This window comes from Mixophyes fleayi, chromosome 11 (genome assembly GCF_038048845.1).
Source record: "Mixophyes fleayi isolate aMixFle1 chromosome 11, aMixFle1.hap1, whole genome shotgun sequence".
NCBI lineage: Eukaryota > Metazoa > Chordata > Amphibia > Anura > Limnodynastidae > Mixophyes > Mixophyes fleayi.
In genome coordinates, this window is record NC_134412.1 from 2,140,978 (window position 1) to 2,164,802 (window position 23,825).

The 23,825-nt window shown below is 47.7% G+C and overlaps 1 protein-coding gene and 1 long non-coding RNA gene across 2 annotated transcripts; one reads left to right on the forward strand and one right to left on the reverse strand.

The window, feature by feature from the left end:
• The first annotated feature begins 2,659 nt into the window (after window positions 1-2,659).
• On the forward strand, window positions 2,660-23,300 carry KIF17 (kinesin family member 17). The gene is made up of 14 exons (XM_075190963.1): window positions 2,660-3,260; window positions 5,055-5,201; window positions 5,287-5,388; window positions 10,939-11,128; window positions 11,203-11,655; window positions 11,823-11,911; window positions 13,106-13,253; window positions 13,643-13,704; window positions 13,821-13,948; window positions 14,400-14,631; window positions 14,891-15,149; window positions 15,490-15,554; window positions 17,616-17,733; window positions 22,784-23,300. Exons 1-14 carry the CDS (start codon window positions 3,030-3,032, stop codon window positions 22,990-22,992), a joined length of 2,433 nt encoding a protein of 810 aa, XP_075047064.1. The 5' UTR covers window positions 2,660-3,029; the 3' UTR covers window positions 22,993-23,300.
• On the reverse strand, window positions 12,236-13,249 carry LOC142107507 (uncharacterized). Its single transcript, XR_012679967.1, has 2 exons — window positions 13,090-13,249; window positions 12,236-12,850 (listed from the first exon to the last, which is right to left on the reverse strand). It is a non-coding gene; the product is annotated as an uncharacterized LOC142107507 (long non-coding RNA).
• Window positions 23,301-23,825: the final 525 nt, after the last annotated feature.

Sequence of the window (23,825 nt, forward strand, 5' to 3'; positions counted from 1 at the left end):
ATAAACACCAGAATTTCAACAACAATAGCTACTAATAAACATATCTTTTTCACCAAGCTGAAATTAATTAGAAGCTGTAAACATCTAAGAGGCATGTTGGTGTCAGTAGCTGAGAGGGGGTACTGGCACTGAATTGCTGTTTGGAGGCTTCTGGGGTACCTCTTTGGTAAGTTGGCTCTCAATTTAAAAACACATATGTATGGCCCAAATATATGGGACACTCATTGTTTAGAGTAGGACCATCCTATTAGCAAAAGCGCCTTGGCGTGGCGGATGGCTTAAACATACATTTGCAAATGTGTGCAACAAAGACTTTTGCATTTTTATCTACAGTAGAAATGGCAGATCTGTTGCTGGCTATAGCAGTGTGCTGGGGGAAAAAATGTTGAAGCTGTAAACGTCACTGACGTGTCAGATTTGAAGCTCCACATAGACACAAACTCACCAACTTTATCTCCCACATGCTGGTACTCAGATCCTGTGCTGCTCTACATCAGTGATTCTCATCCCCAGTCCTCAGGGAGCCCTAACAGTGGTAATAATTACACCACCTGTGGATCTGTTACATTGTATCAGTCAGTGATGAGAACACCTGTGGATCTGTTACATTGTATCAGTCAGTGATGAGAACACCTGTGCTCCAGCAGGGCATATGGAACACCTGCACTATTAGGGGTCCTGAGGACCAGATCTGGGAAAACACTGCTCTAGAAGGGTCCTTGACTGTGAAATGAGGGGGACTTGCAGGGACCCCAGGACACCACCAGGAAGGGGACAGACAGATCAGCCTGACGCTGACCTTGGTGGCGCCTGTAATATGGAGGCAGGTCTCTGAGGAGGTGCCAGCCTGCAGGGAGCAGACCAATAGTAGCCTAGGGCCGGCCAACCATTATTTATTTTAAATTAAGTGTCTGCTGGTCACTGCGTAGGGGGGGTTGTGATGGGTGTTACACCCTGACTGGGGTCAGTAATGTAGGGAGGGGGGGGTGATGGGTGTTACACCCTGACTGGGGTCAGTATTGTGGGGGGGGGGTGATGGGTGTTACACCCTGACTGGGGTCAGTAATGTAGGGAGGGGGGGTGATGAGTGTTACACCCTGACTGGGGTCAGTATTGTAGAGGGGGGGCGGGGGTGGGTGATGAGTGTTACACCCTGTCTGGGGTCAGTATTGCAGGGAGGGAGGGAGGGGGGGGGGGGGTGATGGGTGTTACACCCTGACTGGGGTCAGTATTGTAGAGGGGGGGCGGGGGTGGGTGATGGGTGTTATACCCTGACTGGGGTCAGTATTGTAGGGAGGGAGGGGGGTGATGGGTGTTACACCCTGACTGGGGTCAGTATGTAGGGAGGGAGGGGGGGGGTGATGGGTGTTACACCCTGACTGGGGTCAGTATTGTGGGGGGGGGGTGATGGGTGTTACACCCTGACTGGGGTCAGTAATGTAGGGAGGGGGGGGTGATGAGTGTTACACCCTGACTGGGGTCAGTATTGTAGAGGGGGGGCGGGGGTGGGTGATGAGTGTTACACCCTGTCTGGGGTCAGTATTGCAGGGAGGGAGGGGGGGGGGGGGTGATGGGTGTTACACCCTGACTGGGGTCAGTATTGCAGGGAGGGAGGGGGGGGGGGTGATGGGTGTTACACCCTGACTGGGGTCAGTATTGTAGAGGGGGGGCGGGGGTGGGTGATGGGTGTTATACCCTGACTGGGGTCAGTATTGTAGGGAGGGAGGGGGGTGATGGGTGTTACAACCCTGACTGGGGTCAGTATTGTAGGGAGGGAGGGGGGGGTGATGGGTGTTACACCCTGACTGGGGTCAGTATTGTAGGGGGGGCGGGCGGGGGTGGGTGAATGTTACAGACAGTATCTGGGACCCGACAGAGCACGATGAATCCGGACGGGTGAGACTCCGCCCGGTGACGTCAGTCGGTTGCTAGGTAACGAATAACGCTGTCTGAGGGGGGTGAGAACATCTGGGGGCGGAAACTACCGGGGAGATCGGACATCGGGAGCAGCGCGTAGTCCGGGAACCTGCAGCCCCCGCACGGCCGGTACCGGGGGGAGACAGTGATACTGGGGGGTATAGACCACCACACAGCTGTTACTGGGGGGGTCACACAGTGATACTGGGGGCACACAGTCTGTTACTGGTGGGGGCACACAGTGATACTGGGGGCACACAGTCTGTTACTGGTGGGGGCACACAGTGATACTGGGGGCACACAGTCTGTTACTGGTGGGGGCACACAGTGATACTGGGGGGCACACAGTCTGTTACTGGGGGTTGGGCACACAGTGATACTGGGGGGCACACAGTCTGTTACTGGGGGGGGGCACACAGTGATACTGGGGGGCACACAGTCTGTTACTGGGGTGGGCACACAGTGATACTGGGGGGCACACAGTCTGTTACTGGTGGGGGCACACAGTGATACTGGGGGGCACACAGTCTGTTACTGGGGGTTGGGCACACAGTGATACTGGGGGGCACACAGTCTGTTACTGGGGGGGGCACACAGTGATACTGGGGGGGCACAGTCTGTTACTGGGGGTTGGGCACACAGTCTGTTACTGGGGGTTGGGCACACAGTCTGTTACTGGGGGGCACACAGTCTGTTACTGGTGGGGGCACACAGTGATACTGGGGGGCACACAGTCTGTTACTGGGGGGGGACACACAGTGATACTGGGGGGTATAGACCACCACACAGTCTGTTACTGGGGGGGGACACACAGTGATACTGGGGGGTATAGACCACCACACAGTCTGTTAATGGGTGGCACAGTGATACTGGGGGGCACACAGTGATATTTGAAGGTATAGTCAGACCCTGGCACTAGGTGGGCTACGAGCACTATAAAGGAAGGACTGCCATATTCTGGGAGATGGAGCCGCTGCCAGCCCAGCATAACCCCTTCTGTACATAGTAATGTGCCAGCCATAAGCCTGGGCACAGTGCACAGAATATTACGCGTATTCTAGTATTACAGTCAGGTAGGTGACCCCTTGGCACTCTGCGCATCCACCTGGACAATGGCCTCGGAGAGTGTGAAAGTGGTGGTACGATGCCGCCCCATGAATGACCGGGAGAAAGATCTGAACTGTCAGACGGTGGTAACCATTGACAGCAGCCGGGGACAGTGTTTCATCAGGAAGCCTGAAGGAGCGGAAGAGACCCCAAAACAGTTCACCTTTGATGGGGCGTACTTTGTGGACCACTGTACTGAGCAGATCTATAATGAAATCGCCTACCTGCTGGTTGAGGTAAGTGGTATTAACAGATATATCCCATATCTATAATGTGTCCTGTAATCTGCAATTACTGCAGGAATCCTCTGGGTTGTGTACTCACCATGATATAAACACTGGTGTAGGGTTATAACCAGGTGCCATTCATAGATCAGAGGTACATTATTAAAAAATATTATGTTCTTCAGGTCAGTGGTATCAGCCAGCACAAGGAATAACTGGTCTTTATTCAGGGATAGCAACTGGGCCCCTCACATGTAAGACATGAGAATTATGGGTCCCCTGATAACTTTTGATGCTGGGCCACCTCTCCTTGAGAAAAGGTTCCATAGTATGTACTCTCTCGTATGTACTCTCTCGTATGTACCCCATGGTCCGTACACTATGGTACGTGCGCGATGGTGCGTACACTATGGTACGTGCGCTATGGTGCGTACACTATGGTACGTGCGCTATGGTGCGTACACTATGGTATGTGCGCTATGGTGCGTACCCTATGATGCGTACGCTATGGTATGTGCGCTATGGTGCGTACCCTATGGTGCTTACCCTATGTTATGTACCCTATGGGCCACATGCAGAGTAATGGTGGTTAATATGAAAGAGACACTGTTCCCTTGACTCTGAGTGAATGTCCAGCCAACATAGGGCCTCATCTAGAGTTAGAATAAACTCCAGCTACAGGGTACACTGGCACAAACCATGGTGCGATGCTATAGGTGCAAATACAATTTCTTTTGCAAGCAGGGAAACACTACCAGGCAGCTTTGTTTTTATTGCGATTTAGAGCTGAGCTAGGACACGCCCCCTGCTAGTTCTAAATCTGTCTGCATATTATACATTTACTCCCCTGCATCTCAACATGATTTTGCCAACGTGCACATTCCAGCTGGATTTACTCCTAACTATAAATGGTGCTCAGAGCGATTCAGTCCTTTCCTAGTTCTATCTGAGATTCAGGTGTGATCTGTCCTGAGCCAATGTAATGTGTGAGGGGCAGGGGGGGATTCATTGCAGAACAGATAAGAGATATGTAGATAGGAGAGGAGGATATGGAATAGACGTATAAGGCAAAGAGGAACTGATGGAGCACATAGCCAAAAACTAAACTATAAAGGGAAGAATTCCACAGTAACAACGGTCCAGAAATAGATGGATCTATAGTGACACCAAGGAAGGTGCTGCCTCATCACACAATGCGGCTTATTGTGGTTTACCTGTATACCCTACATACACAGCCTCCATTAGCACGTTGTGCATCATAACACCCCACCTCTTCCTCCACCATTCACCAACCACAGCTCCCCCAGGTGTGAATACAAGAGTCCTGCAGGTATTACTAGTAAAGCTTGTTTCCCCTTCCTGTGATTGGCTGTGCTATGTGTCAATCATTCAGAGCATAACACTGTACACTGTTGCAGGTGGGCAGGGCAGCATATTGGTAGATCCCAATTACGCAGCTATTACCAGGATTTATAGATTGGTTCCTCACCCAGCACTGCTGCATGTGGCTGGTACACCTCCCAACGTCATCTGCTGGACCCAAATGTCACTGTCCCTCCTTCCTGACCTGTAGCCATGTATGGATAAGGTGCTAGCAGACATTTAATAGTCTCCACACTGTATTTTGTATATTATAACACTACGTGGTATTGGTGGTTCTGTGAAGGACTGAGTTTCAGGGTATTCCAGACTCTCTGTTATAGTTACAGTAAACGTGTCTTTTTCTCCTGTATAGAAGTCTAGGACTGAGCTCCAGAAAGGTGTATATATATTCAGGCGTTCATAAGGACATGCATGTCATTACAGGGTGTGACGGAGGGCTACAATGGAACCATCTTTGCATACGGCCAGACTGGCAGTGGGAAGTCGTTCAGCATGCAGGGCATCTCAGATCCGCCTGCACAGAGGGGCATCATCCCCCGGGCATTTGAACATATCTTTGAGAACATTCAGGTGAAGTCCGAGGTGCTATCACCCAGCACAGCTGTGAGGCTGCTTTATGGTGAAAGCTTCTAATTCTCTATTCCCCCCGCTGCAGTGCGCAGAGAATACCAAGTTTTTGGTTCGAGCATCCTATCTAGAGATCTACAATGAGGAGATCCGGGATCTACTGGGAGAGGACACCAAGCAGAAGCTTGAGGTAATTGTCTGGAGTCATGTTCTAACTAGGGAAGAGGCGTCAGATAAGCTATATCTGATTTTATAATGTGATGTCCTGATTTGATAGGGGGCTGTCAGTGGGATCCCACTATCTGGGTGCAGTCTGTATGTGTGATGACAGTCACTTTGTTTCCAGATTTATTTAAGACGTGAATGTATTTGTGCCAACATGTCATGGACGGTTCGCTATCAGTCATCTGCGCAGACATACCGCCTGGCAGAAAAAGAAATGAAATAAATAGTGGATGCGCCTTAGCATGTTCTACATAAATGGACAGATCATGTAGCTATGTAATCGGGGGCAATTGCATTTACTTATCTGCATGCAGGGGATATCCTGGCTGTTCTTCCATGTAACACACACTGGGCAACTTTATTTTTACACTGCGATTTAGAGTTGAGCTAAGACACGCCCCGTCCCGACTCTAAATCTGTCCACACATTATAGTACTAAATAACTGGAGTAATCATGTGGATGTCACATTGTACATATTAGAAGGTAATACAGGATTGCTGTACAGAGGCTGAGGTGACCATCTGACCCTGGATCAGGTTTCCCCCAGGCAGGAGGAACGGTCAGGAGTTGTTTTATTCTCTCTGTTTCCACAACAACCGCCGACTCCTAAGAGGAGAAAAATGTACAACGGTCCCTATAGCAACAAGGGCTGGAGGCCGAGGCTACAACTACCAGGAGTTCTGTTTGTCCCCAGCTGCTGGGGAACTACAAGTCCCAGCACGCCAGCCAGAGGTTGTCTACTTCTGGATTAGACCTTGTATATTGCATCTATTAGCATTAAGAGCAGTCTGTCATATTACTTGTGCTAAGCTGAGATATCACACACAGTAATAGCAAAGTATTATTCTGTATTAAACAGCACCAACATATTACACACAATATGTAGTAATAAGCCCCATGGCTATAAAGTAGCAGTACAATTACACTGCATTACATAACAGATGCTGGAATCTTATTGTACCCAGACAGGACTCGTGTTGTACGTATTGTACATGTGTGCGGTGTATAAGACACTAAGGGATGTGTGATAATAACATCCGTTCATACAAAGTATTGGAGATGTCAGGTCTGACACACGGGGATATAGAGATAGGCCGCTCGCTACTAAATAATAAACCAGTAATTATTGATAGAATCCAGCCATTAACTTAAAGTCCATCGTTAGAATGACAATGTTTATATGTTGTTATGGAGATAATAAGAGCCCTAGACCCGTTTCATGTGGCCTCCAGGACTTAGCCCATAGTAAGTTGTATCTATTATTTTATTATTATTATTAATTTTTATTTATAGGGCGCCACTAGGTATCCGTAGCGCCGTACAGGGACAGACAGAAACACGATACAGGGTGAGACAGCACGGTACAGTTAACAAAAAGCACAGTAACTCAGAAGCTCAATGTACAGCTAGATGAGAGGTGAGAGCCCCCAGCGGGGTAGAGAGGGGGGTAGAAGGGCAGGAGGACCTCACGGAAGAGACAAGGAGCTGGAGAGCAGAGTTAAGGTGGTGGAGAACATAAGGAGAGGAGGCCCTGCTCGAAGGAGCGTACAATCTAAGGGGAGGGTAGGACAGACAGAGACGCAATGGTGGGAGGAGGGAATGGGGAGAACGGAGGCAGAGACGGAGAGGGGGGGAGAGGAGAATGAAAAGGAGGGAGGTAAGAGGGGGACAGAAGTGGGAGGGGGTAGGGGAGACTGGGAGGAGGTCAATTAGGTCAACTAGGTCAATTAGGTGGAGGACTGGAGGGCTTTAAGGAAGAGGTGGGTTTTTAAGGCCCGTTTGAAGCTGGACAAGTTGGGGGAAGTTTTGATGGAGCGGGGGAGCTGGTTCCAGTGGAGGGGGGCAGCGCGGGAGAAGTCTTGGATGCGAGCATGGGAGGAGGTAATCAGGAGGGAAGAGAGGCGGCGGTCGTTAGCCGAACGCAGAGGGGGGGATGGAGCGTGAATGGAGATTAGGTTGGAGATGTAGGGAGCAGTGGAGTTGGAGTGGGCCTTGAAAGTAAGAGTGAGGAGCTTGAACACGATTCTGTAGGGGATGGGGAGCCAGTGGAGGGATTGGTAGAGGGGGGAGACAGAAGAGGAGCGGCGAGAAAGGAAAATGAGCCGAGCGGCAGCATTGAGTACGGAGCGAAGGGGAGCGAGATGAGAGCAGGGGAGGCCAGTAAGGAGGAGGTTACAGTAGTCCAAGCGGGAGATAATAAGCGAGTGGACAAGAGCTTTAGTGGCATCTTGGGAGAGGAAGGGCCGAATGTGTGCGATGTTGCGCAGCTGGAAGCTGCAAGACTTAGCAAGAGAGAGGATATGAGGGGCAAAGGAAAGAGAGGAGTCCAGGGTGACGCCGATGCAGCGAAGTTGAGAGACAGGGGAAATAGAGGAGTTGAGAGCGGTGATAGAAAGGTCGGAAGGGGAGGGGGAGTGAGTGGGGGGAAAGACAATAAGTTCGGTTTTAGTGAAATTAAGTTTGAGGAATCTAGAGGACATCCAGGAGGAGATGGCGGAGAGGCAGACGGACACCCTGGAGAGGAGGGAGGGAGAGAGATCAGGAGAGAAAAGGTAGAGTTGGGTGTCATCTGCATAAAGGTGGTACTTGAGACCAAAGGAGCTGATGAGTTCACCCAGGGAAGAGGTGTAAAGAGAGAACAGTAGGGGTCCGAGAACAGAGCCTTGGGGGACCCCTACTGGAAGGCAGGAGGGGGGGGGGAGAGGTGGTGACGGAGAAGGTACGGTCAGCAAGGTAAGAGGTGAGCCAGGAAAGGGCAGAGCCGGAGAGGCCAAAGGATTGAAGGGTGTAGAGCAAGAGCGGGTGGTCAACGGTGTCGAAGGCCGCTGAGAGATCCAAGAGAATGAGAAGGGAGAAGTGGCCCCTAGCTTTGGCAGAGAGGAGATCGTTGGTGACTATGGCCAGGGCAGTTTCAGTGGAGTGGAGGGGGCGGAAGCCAGATTGGAGAGGATCGAGGAGGGAGTGATCAGAGAGGTAGGTGGAGAGGCGGCTGCAGACGAGCCTCTCAAGTATTTTGGAGGCAAAGGGGAGAAGAGAGATGGGGAGATAGTTGGAGAGAGAGGTGGGGTCGAGATTAGGTTTCTTAAGAATGGGGGATACAAGAGCGTGTTTGAAGGAGGAGGGGAAGATGCCGGTGGAGAGGGAGATGTTGAAGAGGTGGGCGAGGTGGGAGCAGGTGGCGGGGGAAAGGGAGCGAAGGAGGTGGGAGGGGATAGGGTCCAGGGGACAGGAAGACGGAGGAGAGAATGAAATGAGAGAGTGGACTTCTTCTCCTGTAGTGGGGCGAAAGAAGAAGAGGGAGTGGTGGCTAGAGGGAGAGGGAGGGAGGGAGGGTGGGCTGGGGAAGGGGAGGAGGAGATTTCGAGACGGATGGCCTCGATTTTAGAGGAGAAGAAGGAGGCAAAGTCAGTGGCGGTCAGGGAGGGGGGGAGAGGAGAGGAGGGGAGGGGAGGGGAGGGGAGGGGAGGGGGGGGACAGGAGGGTGTTGAAGGTGGCGAAGAGGCGGCGGGGGTTGGTGGACTGGGATGAGATAAGGGATTTAAAGAAAGATTGTTTGGCGAGAGAGAGTGCGGAGCTATAGGAAGAGAGGATGAACTTGAAGTGGAGAAAATCAGCCAGGGAGCGGGATTTTCTCCAGTGTCGTTCAGCTGTACAGGAGCATTTTTGGAGGAAGCGGGCGAATTTGGAGTGCTAAGGTTGGGGTTTGGAGCAACGGGGTTTGACAGAGTGGGCCGGGGTGATGGCATCAAGAGGTGAGGGTGTGGTTGTAGAAGGAGACCGCCAGGTTGGGGCAGGCCTGGGAGGAGAGGGGAGAAAGGAGAGTGTCGAAAGTAGAGGACAGAGTAGCAGGATCGAGGGCGTCAAGGTTGCGCCTGGAGTGAGCAGGAGTGGGCGTGGGGAGGGGAGAGGAAGAGAGAGAGAAAGAGAGAAGGTGGTGGTCGGATAGAGGAAAGGGAGAGATGGAGAAGTCCGAGAGATTACAGAGGTAGGAGAAGACTAGGTCGAGGGAGTGACCAAGGCAGTGGGGTGGGTAGAGGAGGAGGTCCATTGTATGAGGCCAAGGGAGGAGGAGAGGGTGAGCAGTTTAATGGACGCAGGGTCAGTGGGGTTGTCGATAGGGAAGTTAAAGTTGCCGAGGATGATGGAGGGGAGGTCAGAGGAGAGGTGGTGAGGAAGCCAGGCGGCGAAGTTGTCGATGAAGAGGGAGGTGGGACCAGGGGGGTGGTAGATGACAGTGACACGGAGGTGGATGGGGTTGAAGAGACGGATAGAGTGTGCTTCAAAAGAGGAGAAGGAAAGGGAGGGTTCAGGGGGGATGACATGAAAAGAACAGGCGGGGGAGAGGAGGAAGCCCACACCACCACCTGGACGGGCTCCGAGTCTGGCGGAGTGGGTGAAGGAGAGGGCGGCTGGGGAGGCAGTGTCAGAGTCGGAGAGCCAGGTTTCCGCAATGGCAAGAAGGTTAAAAGAGTTGGACAAGAAGAGATCGTGGATGGCGGTGAGTTTGTTGCGGACGGATCTGGCATTCCACAGGAGAAGGGGAAGGAGGGAAGAGGAGAGATAGGGATGAGGTTGGCAGGGTGGGCAGAGTGCTGGGGAGAGCGGGGGCAAGAGGGTGAGGTGTAGCCCCGGGAGAGGATGGGAATGGCGCGTGGACAGGGGGGCATAGTGAGAGGAGGGAGAGATGCGGAAGGGAGAGGGCAGAGAGGAGCGAGAGAGTGAAACAGTGAACAATGGAGTGAATAACAGGGAATAATGGAGACAAAATAATGGAGTGAATTACAGTAGATGGTGGAGACAAAACAGTCAGTAATGAGGCTTAAGAGTGGAAGGGAGAAAGGTGTGGCAAAGAAAACAAGGCAGAAGGGCATGAGGAAAACAGTGAACAATGGAATGAGTAGCAGTGAAAATGGTAGCAGTAGCAGTAACGGGCTTATTAGCGTCTTCTGGTCATGGAGAAGACTGGCGCTTTGTGTTCTACAAGCACTTGATTTAGGAGCCGGATTGTCATCAGAGCCCAGAACCTTCTAGTATTTGGTGAGTGATTGTGCAGACGGCAGTCGGTGTGTCCCTGGCAGTCTCGGGTCACCTTGTGGTTATCCGGCGTCTCGGAGCAGCTGATTGACTGGTGTGTTTACTCGCTGCTGGACACAGAGCCAGGACACTTGTTCTCCAAGTTCACAGATAAATAAATCCCTAAAATAACCCATCCTTGGTGTAACCGTATCCGTTTGTAAATCAGTTACTGGTTTCACAAAGTTGTAACTGTTTTGTATGTCAGATTGTGAGTAGGTGGGTGACAGGGCTGATGTAATGTGCAGCCATGGGACAAATATATTACCTTTTATAAAACCTGGATAGAAAATAATAAGAACCCCCCCCCCCCCCCCCTGCTGAACAAGGACAGACTAGATGGAGCTGTAGGGTCCTCTCTGCCATCTATATTTCTAGGATTGTGTGTAATCTGCTGCTGGTGGAGATACCTTATTACAGACTAATCCTCTGTGTTCTCAGCTGAAGGAGCACCCGGATAAGGGCGTACATGTGAAAGCCCTGTCACTACACACCGTGCACAGTGTGGCTGAGTGCGAGAAGATCATGGACACGGGTTGGAGAAATCGCTCTGTAGGTTACACGCTGATGAATAAAGACTCCTCTCGTTCACACTCCATATTTATAATCAACATAGAGATTTGTACGACAGGTAAGTGAACCAGGTATGTGATAGGCGGAGAGGTTAACATACTTCTACATTACGTATGACTTGTCTCTCGGCAGATGAGAACGGGGAAGATCATCTACGAGCTGGGAAGCTCAATCTTGTAGATCTCGCAGGCAGCGAGAGACAGTCTAAAACCGGCGCCACCGGAGAGCGGCTTAAAGAAGCAACCAAAATAAACTTGTCTCTCTCCGCCTTGGGCAACGTTATCTCAGCGCTAGTCGACGGGAAGTCCAAGCATATTCCTTACAGGGACTCCAAGCTGACCCGCCTGCTCCAGGACTCGCTGGGTGGGAACACAAAGACCCTGATGGTGGCCTGTTTATCCCCCGCTGACAACAACTACGACGAGACCCTCAGCACCCTGCGCTATGCGAACAGAGCCAAAAACATCAAGAATAAACCACGCATCAATGAAGACCCCAAGGATGCACTGCTGAGAGAGTACCAGGAGGAGATCAGGAAACTAAAGACCATGCTCACCGAGCAGTCCGACATAAAGGAACTTCCAGGTACGTCATCGCAGGGCACTGGTTTTACTGGTTGACTGGCAATAAGGAGCTCAGCACTAATCTGACGACTACCTGTATCGCTAGACCAGATTGGGTCACTGATTTCATAGTGAATCTTACAGAAAATGTAAAAGAATAATTGTCATGACGTGTCCCTCTTGTTTCAGCATTTGAGAGGTTGTCGGTCCGGCCAGTACAACTAGACAGGAACAGACATGACATTGACGTGGAAGCTGAGAAACAGCTGATCCGACAGGTAAATGCAACTTTCACACAGACTGGAGTATCCTCCACAGGTCGTGATTAATGACCAAGTTACCTCACTGACTGACACAGGAAATAGTGATAGTTAGGGAGAAGCTTGAGTAACTCTATAATGTGCTAACATTACTCAAAGGTGCACATTTGTTCTAGACTCCATCAATCCGATACTTGCACAAGACAGAAGATAATTACAGATGGGTTATTGTGGTTTTGGTACAAATTGTCACCTCTGTGTAATGTTGGTAAATAACCCCCTGCACTTATTGGAACAGAGTTACAGCTCCTGTCCTGTCCTACAGACTCTAATCTAGGTGTGTTTATTATTACTGTAATCATCATTTATTTATCTAGCGCCAGCAAATCCTGCAATGATTTACAATTGGGAAGAAACGCAGTAATATAACAATACTGGGTAATACAGACAGAGAGGTAAGAGGGCCTGCTCGCCATCGTGGGAATCTGTATTTATCACACACCAGCATTTAGGCAATGCTGCAAAAACAAAGTGTAAAATGTATACCTTATACAAACCATGGCCCTGATTGTGAGCTATTACAATCTACATAGTGGATGGTGATATTACATGTGCACAGATATATAGATACACGTAGCCCCTACGTAACTCAGCAGGGCTTGTGTTCATGAGACATCTTACTTACATAGAACAGTATATTGTGACCACGCCCTCTCCTTCCCCTTGTTGTTTTCCATCTGTCCCTCCCCTTTTTTTATTCCCCTTTAATATTTATTTTTCATTCAAAATGTATTGAAAAAATTCTCAATAATATCTATTGAGTAAAAAAGAAAAAAGTACGTTCTCCTGAAGAAATGAAAATAAGGATTTTGTCATGAGCGACAGTGAGGCGGCAGAGGGGCTCATTAGAGTTGGACGCAAGTGTGTTTTTTTTTGTGTAAAATTTGCATTTCCATTCTGGGGAATAGAGAGAGAGAAGTATCATTATCTCTGTTGTACAGCACTTGCTGAGAGTAGCAGCTGAATAAGGTGGATGTGAGATCTGGTTATACAGGAGAAGATTAATCAGGGATACAATAACTGTCTATAAATATATTAATGGCCCATACAGAATATACTATTTAAGATAAGAAATTTAATCTCTAGCTGGGAAGAGGGTTCTTTACTGTACATGTATTGGATGGATATACACTGACCTGCCCTGGTCCACAGGAGTATGAGGAAAGGTTCGCTCGGCTGAAGGCGGAATATGAGGCTGAGCAGAAGTCCAGAGCGCGACTGGAGGACGACATCAGCCACCTGCGCAGCTCCTATGACCAACAGCTGGCCAACATGGAGGAGGATCTGAGGAAGAGATCAGGTGACCGTGTCACTAATATATCTTCACATAACGTGGATTAATGGACGTCTATTCTCATGTAATCTGGAGCATGCTGTGATTTCTTCCATGATTATGAGATAACGCAGCACATGTAGGAGTCAATGATCTGTGTTATATATAACCCGCTGTGAATACGTGTGACCGCACTAGAGACAATACACATACTTGTGATGTTAATATAAATGTCTGTACTGGTGAATATAGATTTACAATATCAGTAATTAGTCATATACTACAAGCCGTATACACAGCATGTCCAGAAAGGTCATTTCTATGGATGATCTCCCCTTTCTTGTTACATTGTATACACTGTTACCGCTCATATGTTACACAACATGTGGAATGACTGTGATCTGCTTTGCCTGCAGGTACCAATATGAATGGTTTAGGTACAAGGCCGGGTACCTCAGCTGAAGGGGCAGCCATCCAGGTAGTTGTCTCCTATGTGTATATAATACTGAGGCTCTACCAGCACACAGCCTCCTATAGTCACACCTTATACCACCTGCAGATGTAATCAGAACAATTCTACATTCTCCTCACTAGTCAGAAGCAGCCCAGTCCCAGGTGTCCGTACATCTCAGCAGTGTAACCAGGGTGGAGACTGCCTCCACCGCACTGATCCCACCAGAGGAGGCCACGTCGTCCGTCAGCCCCCAGCAAGTACTGGCCAGGTCAGTGCCAGCCGTTCTCATCATCATCTCTGTACCCAACACACACACACTATAATATATATATATTACACTGGTATACATATATGTACTACATATACACACATACGTACACATAAACTGTACATACACAAATGGGAACTCCCCCCCCCCCCCCTCAGGGGACATCCATAACCCACATATAAACTTGTAATTATGGGGTAATACTGACAACATGTACACAACACTGTCCTTCTGCTGTCTGATGTATGCAGTGCACTAATACTTACCCCAGTCAGCTCCTAAGTGACTGAGACAGAGCCGGTCAGGAGAAGCAGCTCATTATGTTACATTATTACATGACATACGTTGGACAGAGGACAACAAGGGTGGGGGCTCCACATATATCGCACTGAGGGTGGCCGTCTGCTGATAGTAATAAAATACCCCAATAACAGGATTTCCGCTGTTTCAGGCTGCAGGTTCTGGAGCAGCAGGTGGTTGGGGGTGAACAGGCTAAAAATACGGACCTGAAGGAGAAGCAGAAACGCAGGAAGAAGTACGCGGACGAGCGGAAGAAGGAGCTGATAGCCGCACTGAAAAACATAGATGAGGACAGCGGTGACCGGATACTGCTGAATGTCTATGAGTCCATCCAGGAGGAGCTCCAGGCCAAGAGCAAGCATCTAGAGAAGATGCAGAAGAAGGTAACATACCCACCAGACACCAACACTCTACCCCAGATTGTAATAGTAGGATGACCTGGAAAACATTACTATTCTGCTGCCTTTCAGCTGAAATACAGAACTTACTAAGGAGAACCTGAAGAGTCTGCCTTCCTCTTACTGGCTGTGAAATGTTGTTCTAGACATCGCAGCCTCTTCTCATACATAATGTGGTTTGTACCCCTTGTATATCTTATATTGTGTTATATTAATTTATTGTGATTTACCTTTTCTGGCACAGCTGAAAGCCGCAGATATTGAAATTGAAGATCTACATTCGGAATTTGAACGGGATAGAGATGACTACCTGGTCACCATCCGCCGGCAAGAGAGAGACCTCCTCCTCTTCCAGCAGATTCTTGACCAGATCCAGCCCCTCATCAGGAGAGACTGCAATTACAGCAACCTGGACAGAATCAGGAGAGAGGCATTATGGGATGAGGACAGCGGCAGCTGGAAGGTCCCAGAACTTGTTACGCAGAGAACTAGTCTCCCTACTGGTGAGAACCACGCACCCTCCCAACTAGTATATATCTGTAAAGGGGGCCACGTAGCAGACGATCCCTCCGGTTACTGATCCTGGCCACATAGCGGCTAATCCCTCCGGACACTGGGCCTGGTCACATAGCGGCCGGACCCTCCTATATTCTCGCAATATTAGAGCACATTGTTACCACAGGACAGTTATAGCACTACAAGGGAGTGATTCTCTTATACTAACACATGATGAATGGATGGATAATGGAATAAGTACATCACGAGTGATGTTCAGTTTCTGCTCAGCACTTTATTGTAAGATTGGTGTTCGGCACATAACTGTTTTTCTTCCCACCATTGTAGCACCAGGTCTTCCATCAGCGACTGCAAAGAAGGTTCCACCAGCAGAGAATGGAGATCACCAGCTGGTATGTGATCTGTGGTGATCTGTCTGGTGGGCTTTATGTGGTCTGTATTTGTAAACTATCATCCATGCTCTCATCATCTCCCGTCTCGACTACTGTAACCTCCTCCTTACTGGCCTCCCCTGCTCCCGTCTTGCCCCCCTCCGCTCTATACTCAATGCGGCTGCGAGACTCATCTTCCTCTCACGCCGCTCCTCCTCTGCCTCCCCTCTCTGACTTTCCTTACACTGGCTCCCCTTCCCCTACAGAATCCTTTTCAAACTCCTCACCACCACTTACAAGGCCCTCTCCCACTCTACTGCCCCCTATATCTCTAACCTCCTCTCCATCCACACTCCCGCCCGCTCCCTGCGCTCGGCCAATGATCGCCGCCTCTCCTCCACTCTGATCACCTCTTCCCACTCTAGAATCCAAGACTTCTCCCGAGCTGCCCCCTTCACTGGAACGACCTCCCTCGCTCCATTCGTCTCTCACCCAATCTGTGCTCCTTCAAGCGGGCTCTTAAAACTCACCTGTTCCTTAAGGCCTACCAACCATCCACTTAACCTCTCACCTCTTCTGTTTCTCCCCTGCCCCCTTTCTCTCTCCCGGTTGCTTCACTGGCTCCCTTATGTACCTGATTCTGTTTACCCTCCCTTAGGATATAAGCTCGTATGAGCAGGGCCCATCTTCCCTCCTGTCTCCATACCTGTTCTTCCGCTCCGTCTCTACTGTATCTGCCTGCCTAGAGTTTCTGAAGTACTGGTACTTTGTGTTTATTGTTTTGTACTGTCTTACCCTGTATAGTCTACTGTTTGTACCATGTACGGCGCTGCGGAAACCTTGTGGCGCCTAACAAATAAACGATAATATAAATAATAATATTTGTTCTATAGTGGGCTATATATATATCTATATGTAAGTGGTCTGCAAGATTACATTTATGTGATCTGTGCATTATATTGTGAGGCTCCAGAAGTGTAAGTATGTACAACATGCGTTCTCATCCTGTGGATCGGGTGGTCGTGTCCTTTAGGATGGGTCCCCATAATTCCCTGTTTGCAAAACTATTGGGAGGCATTTAATAAAGCCAACTGCAAAGGAAGAAAGTGACATTGCCTATAACATCCATCTTTCTAGTGCACTTTAGACAATGAAGAAGTGTGGGCAACACCACCTTTATACCTCTGCGCCAATATACAACACCACCTTTATACCTCTGCGCCAATATACAACACCACCTTTATACCTCTGCGCCAATATACAACACCACCTTTATACCTCTGCGCCAATATACAACACCACCTTTATACCTCTGCGCCAATATACAACACCACCTTTATACCTCTGCGCCAATATACAACACCACCTTTATACCTCTGCGCCAATATACAACACCACCTTTATACCTCTGCGCCAATATACAACACCACCTTTATACCTCTGCGCCAATATACAACACCACCTTTATACCTCTGCGCCAATATACAACACCACCTTTATACCTCTGCGCCAATATACAACACCACCTTTATACCTCTGCGCCAATATACAACACCACCTTTATACCTCTGCGCCAATATACAACACCACCTTTATACCTCTGCGCCAATATACAACACCACCTTTATACCTCTGCGCCAATATACAACACCACCTTTATACCTCTGCGCCAATATACAACACCACCTTTATACCTCTGCGCCAATATACAACACCACCTTTATACCTCTGCGCCAATATACAACACCACCTTTATACCTCTGCGCCAATATACAACACCACCTTTATACCTCTGCGCCAATATACAATGCCTTTTACTGCTAATGTCAGGACCTCACACAATAAATTGCTCTGCCTCCATGATAGTCAGTGATACTACAATGCCAATATAATGGTCCTGCCATGTATTGTCAGCCAAGTCCCACCGAACAGACAAGAATACAAGTATGGGACTGTGTCATCGCATCCTTCATAGGACCTACAAACAAGTAGCCAATGTGTAATGTACACAGAGCTGTGCAGGTCAGAGGCCTGGTCACCAGATACGTTACACGTGTGATCATATTCTTTTACTACTGTTAGGGTGAAGATCGGTATAAAGTAATGCTCACCAAAAGAGACAGTGAAAACCTTGCAAGCAATTACTTCAAGTCCAAGCGAGCCAGCCAGATTCTCAGTGCTGATCCAATGAAGAGCCTAGGTGAGTGCATACTGTAGATTCATCTTGTATACTGAAGCTTGACGTGGTCACTTGTCACTGTGTCATTGTCAGTTAGTGACTTTTCATGCCTTAGCTGTCTGAGCCAGTTATTACATTTTTACATCAATACAACATGTATAATCTAAAAGTCCTTAAAGCCCTCACCCACCCCCCAAACCATTCCTATAGAAGGCAGAACTAGTATCCATCATTCTGTACACCACAATGCAGTTTTTGGTTATATATTTTGTATAAATCTAACACAGAAACTATTGTAAGCAGCCACAATGTAGTGCATAAAATACTAACTATAACAGTTTAAACTGTTCACAGTCCACAAATAAACACATCTGCACCTGCAAACCAACCAAAACCGCATGCAGACAACATTCTGCCCTTTACTATTTCAGTGCAACTAGTGTCATCACAGAATACATTTTGTGGTATTATTTTATGCTATCTTATGTTTATATGGACACCAAATATGGCATTTATGTTGAAGGTTTTGTGTACTTTAGTCGGACATAATAAAATGTACTGTGTGTCTCTCCTGGGGGTAAATGTATTAATGTCCGGATTCTTCAATTCCGGCGTGTTCAGCGTCTTCGGCGATTAAATTTAAAGCGGTGCTGCCTTGTAAAGAGAAACTTCCCATTACAATGCAGCGCTGCTTTAAATTTAATCGCCGAAGATGCTGAACACGCCGGAGTTGAATAATCCGGACATTAATACATTTACCCCCTGGTGTGTGTTGGTTTTTTTTTTTTTTGCTTTCCATATTTTTTTCACATTTTCCTTATTAGAAGCACGTTTTTATGAATTGTATAGTTCCTTTTATTCTCTTCATTGACACAAGGGGCCATGCCTCCCATGTGATAGCGTCAATAGGCTGTAAGACGGCGGCCATGACCCCTGCTGCACCCAGGAAGTTATAACATGAGCAAGAACTCGTCGTCCTGCTCCCAGTGGATGTCCTGAGTTCACACTGATCTTCCCCACACTATGAACGGGCAGAATCTGCTTCCCCCCTACCACCCACACAGACATTATCAGCTCATTAATATGCAGGCTTTCAGATACATTAATACGGAATGCCTTCTGAATGTATATGGGGATGTCCGTTTTGTCATTATTGTCACTGTGTAACATGGGCGGGGGGGATCCTGGCAAACTTTAGCCCCGGGGACAAGACTCAACTCAGCAGCATATTTTAAATGAAAAATAAAAAATCAGGTGGCCCAGTGACCCAGCCCAAGGTAGCCCACTATGGGACCGGCCTGGGGGACAGATGTTTCCCCCCAGCCCAGCCTGCCCCTGCAGTGTAAACACTTTAGCTGTCATTTGTGAGATTGTGTCCTGACTACTATCTCTACCACATCTCCTTATTTATTACAGTTTTGCTCATTCAGGCCTAATTAATGTTGATCTGGGTGTGAGAGTGACCCCAGGACTGTAGTTATTTAATGTTCTACATTTTAGCCTTAGATGTATAATTGCAGCTATAAATGTAATTTCCCATATAAACTGTAGCTGGATGAAGCAACATGCGTACTAGTTATATTATTGAGCAATATGTGATCTTTCTCACCACCCAAAAATGTGTAGAAATCAAATTTTACTGGGGAGCGGTTGGAAGTCCCGTGGCCAGCCGCTAAACCACGCCCAGCCGCTAAACCACGCCCTCCTCCCAAGGAAGCTAAGATAAATATCTGGGGGTAAATGTATCAAAGTGCGATTTTGCAACTCCAGCGATTTTCTCGGGAGAGTTGAAACTCGCCGATGTATGAAGCTGAGTTTTCATACAAAATCGCCAGAGTTCTGCTTCTGTCAAAATCGCTACTTGCAAAATCGCCAGAGATCAAACTCACCACTGTTTGCCACTGCAGCTATACAAGTCTCCAATGTATGAAGCTGCGAGTTAGCAAACTCAGGAGAGTTTGCTTCTAAACACGCCAGATACAACACGCTGCTTGATAGCAGCGTGTTGTATCAACACATCACTGTTACACTGCCCTGGCAGTGTTAAAAAGTTAAAGAATAGATAAAAGTTAAAAAAAAAAAAAAGTGTTAGGTCCCCCCGCTATTCATGCTTAACCCTAGTGCTGCCTGACTAGTGTTGGTCCCGTGAAAATCGGTGAAAAATTTTGCGTGGGGTCCCCCCGATTTTCACTTTACCAGCACTAGGCAAACCAGCCAGGGTTGGCGGCACTATAGCAGTGGGACGCGCGGCAGGGGTCCCCCTGCCATAATGACTAACCAACCCTAGACTGTTCAGCGCTGGGCTGGATTCCCTAGGGAGTGGGGTCCGCCGAAAAAAAACGAGCGGGCCCCCCCCCTAGAAAGAACCAGCCCAGTGCCGATAGCACTAGGGCTCTTCCTACGACCCCTGGGCTGTGGGTAGTGGGGTAATACGGCGGTAAAGGGTTAAAAAAAACAAACTGACACTAATTTTGTTTGTGGAACTACAAGTCCCAGCCAGCCAGGTTGCCCTAAAAACTGTGGGTATGCTGTTGCTTGTATAACTACAAGCACCAGCATACCCACGGCAGCCAGGGCATGTTGCCACTTGGAGAACCACAAGTGCCAACATGCCCTGACATCCCTGGCTTGCTGGGCCCTGTAGTTCCACAAAGAAAAAAGTTAACAAAACCACAAGTCCCTCATAAAAACCACATATATTTATTAAAAATAAAAACCCCATAATAAATACAATACTCACCCTCTTTTTTACCACATCTATTTAATAAAAATAAAAAAAAAACAAATACTTACCAATGATGTCTTCTTTCTTCTTACCAAGGTCCTGGCTTGCCCCAGTCCCTTAATATTTATACCTCCATCTTGCCCCAGTCCCAGCCATTTTATACCTCCATAAACGATTGCTGAAAAACTGGAACACTTCGCCCAGAAGGGGCCCATATTTGTAAGTTCCCGAATCTTTGTGCTTGATTGAAGAAAAATAAAAAAAGTCTTCAGACGCCGCAAACACCTCCTACCTAGTAGGAGGTCCGTATCGCAATGATCTTACGTTGTTTGCGTAAGTTCAAAGTACTGTATTATGGGATTTTCCCACGCTAGTGGGCAAATCACCTATTACTGTATTTAGCGCTTACGCAATTAACGTAGCACATGCGCTACTTGCGTAAGCTGTAATACAGCAAATACAGCTTACGCAAGTAACGTAGCGCATGCGCAATGCGCTACGTTAATTGCGTAAGCGCTAAATACAGTAATAGGTGATTTGCCCACTAGCGTGGGAAAATCCCATAATACAGTACTTTAAACTTACGCAAACAACGTAAGATCATTGCGATACGGACCTCCTACTAGGTAGGAGGTGTTTGCGGCGTCTGAAGACTTTTTTTATTTTTCTTCAATCAAGCACAAAGATTCGGGAACTTACAAATATGGGCCCCTTCTGGGCGAAGTGTTCCAGTTTTTCAACAATCGTTTATGGAGGTATAAAATGGCTGGGACTGGGGCAAGCCGTCAAGATGGAGGTATAAATATTAAGGGACTGGGGCAAGCCAGGACCTTGGTAAGAAGAGAGAAGACATCATTGGTAAGTATTTGTTTTTTTTTATTTTTATTAAATAGATGTGGTAAAAAAGAGGGTGAGTATTGTATTTATTGTGGGGTTTTTATTTTTAATAAATATATGTGGTTTTTATAAGGGACTTGTGGTTTTGTTAACTTTTTTCTTTGTGGAACTACAGGGCCCAGCAAGCCAGGGATGTCAGGGCATGTTGGCACTTGTGGTTCTCCAAGTGGCAACATGCCCTGGCTGCCGTAGGTATGCTGGTGCTTGTAGTTATACAAGCAACAGCATACCCACAGTTTTTAGGGCAACCTGGCTGGCTGGGACTTGTAGTTCCACAAACAAAATTGGTGTCAGTTTATTTTTTTTAACCCTTTACCGCCGTATTACCCTACTACCCACAGCCCAGGGGTCGTAGGAAGAGCCCTAGTGCTATCGGCACTGGGCTGGTTCTTTCTAGGGGAAGGGCCCGCTCGCTTTTTTCGGCGGACCCCACTCCCTAAGGAATCCAGCCCAGCGCTGAACAGTCTAGGGTTGGTTAGTCATTATGGCAGGGGGACCCCTGCCGCGCGTCCCACTGCTATAGTGCCGCCAACCCTGGCTGGTTTGCCTAGTGCTGGTAAAGTGAAAATCGGGGGGACCCCACGCAAAATTTTTCCACGATTTTCACGGGACCAACACTAGTCAGGCAGCACTAGGGTTAAGCATGAATAGCGGGGGGGCCCCACGGGTTTTTTTTTTTTTTACTTTTATCTAATCTTTAACTTTTTAGCAGGGCCATTGTAACAGTGATGTGTTGACAACTCACTGTTACAACACAGGAGAGTTTGCCAAACACAGGAGAGTTAGCTAAACTCGGGAGTGTTTACAACGTTCAAAATCGCCAGAGATGACCAGCGATTTTGAACATGAGTGTCAAAATCGCAGCTTGATACATTCCCTTTTTTTTTAAAAAAAAAAATCGCGGGTAAACACCCGCGATTTTCCGCGATTTAAACACGCTTGCAAACTCGTACTTTGATACATTTACCCCCTGGTCTCCTTTATCATGTGACCACAATACAAGTAGCTTGTCGTTTCCATACAGTGATTGTCAGACATGGGAGTACCTGTGTTTTTATTTAACAACAAAAGCTTCTAAAATAGGTTTCATGTTAATGTCTCTTTACATTGGGTCTATGGTGAATTAAGCATAGAGGATTGTGTTGTTAGCTGTTATTATGCACTATTGCCTTGTAGGCTATTAATTATTTTATAGTCTCACAAAACAAAGTCAAACTTTCTATAGTAGAAATCTGTAGTTGTTGCAGAAAGCTGTCAACTTTGTTCTGTTGAGCAAGAGACCCAATTAATGTAACATTTCTGTAATTTGTAATATTGATTATTTTAGTTTTATTGTCTAGAAAGTGTTTTTTCACTTCTATTTTGACCAATGAAGTCTAATGTGATTGGTCCATGCACGATATTGAGAACACTAAGCTGAAGTCTGATTTGTTTTACTCCTCTCTGCAGCTCTGCACAGCAGTTCCCCAGCATACAGTGCTCCACTCAGCACCCCTCCTTCCATCCTAAGTACAAGTCTGAACTCTGTGTCCCCGCTGCAACCTATGGATGTGCCTTTACCTCGTCCATTCAGGCTGGAGTCCCTGGAGATTCCCACCCCATCTGCTAAAACCAAACGGAAGAAAAACAAATACCCATTGAATATTGAGCCATACTAAGCTCTTGTAGCAGCTGATCTGAAGATGGTTCCAACTTCCAAAACATTGGGTCACTCACAACAAGACATTGTAATGGACATTTAGGTAACTGTGGCGACCTCTAGAGGACAAAGTGAGAGATATCACTGCACTGCCTGGAAATGCTTCGTGTGATATTTGGTGTGTAGTTGGGGATAACTAGTTACAGTAAATGAGTGTTGATGTAGCATGCAGCTGCAAAACGGAGGCAGCAAAAACTGCAGAGAATTACCCTACACGCCTCTGCTGCTAATAAAACACGTTCTCCACTGCGCCTGCAGGAACAGAAACGTGTGTATGGTAACTCGAAGTCCTTACACCTAAGACAGGTGCAAATTTGCACAATAAATAACCTTGTAGACAAATAACTAAGATTTGTGATGAAATTAAAATGTAAGATGCTGGAAGGCAAAGTATTAGCACATGACTGTGCAAACATCAGTACCCTGATCTCACGCTAGTACTCCGTGGTACCGCAGTATACAATACTCTCATATCCACATCCACATGCTCCCTGATACTGCAGCATGCGGCCCAAAAACCACCATGATGGCCAATAATAATACAGATATTGATTGGTTGGGTCACTATTGGGCGTTTTGGTAAATAGGTCAGAAGATCACAGATCACCGCTGTTGGTGCTCTGATCGGTGAGACATCACAGTGGATAACGAAGTCATACAAGGTAGACAAAATAAATGCAGACATGAAAGCAAAGGATACAGAAGGCCCTGCTCACAAAAAAAAAAAGCTGACAATCTACTGATAAAAAGCACAGTGGAGACAAAGGGTGAGTGTGGCTCAGAGTGGGAGCA

Excerpts from the sequence above, each read along its gene's own strand:
- KIF17 (XM_075190963.1), top strand. The coding sequence starts at position 3,030 with ATGGCCTCGGAGAGTGTGAAAGTGGTGGTACGATGCCGCCCCATGAAT. Across the intron at positions 11,129-11,202 it reads CATAGAGATTTGTACGACAG|ATGAGAACGGGGAAGATCAT; the intron begins GTAAGTGAACCA and ends GTCTCTCGGCAG. Across the intron at positions 11,656-11,822 it reads CGACATAAAGGAACTTCCAG|CATTTGAGAGGTTGTCGGTC; the intron begins GTACGTCATCGC and ends CTCTTGTTTCAG.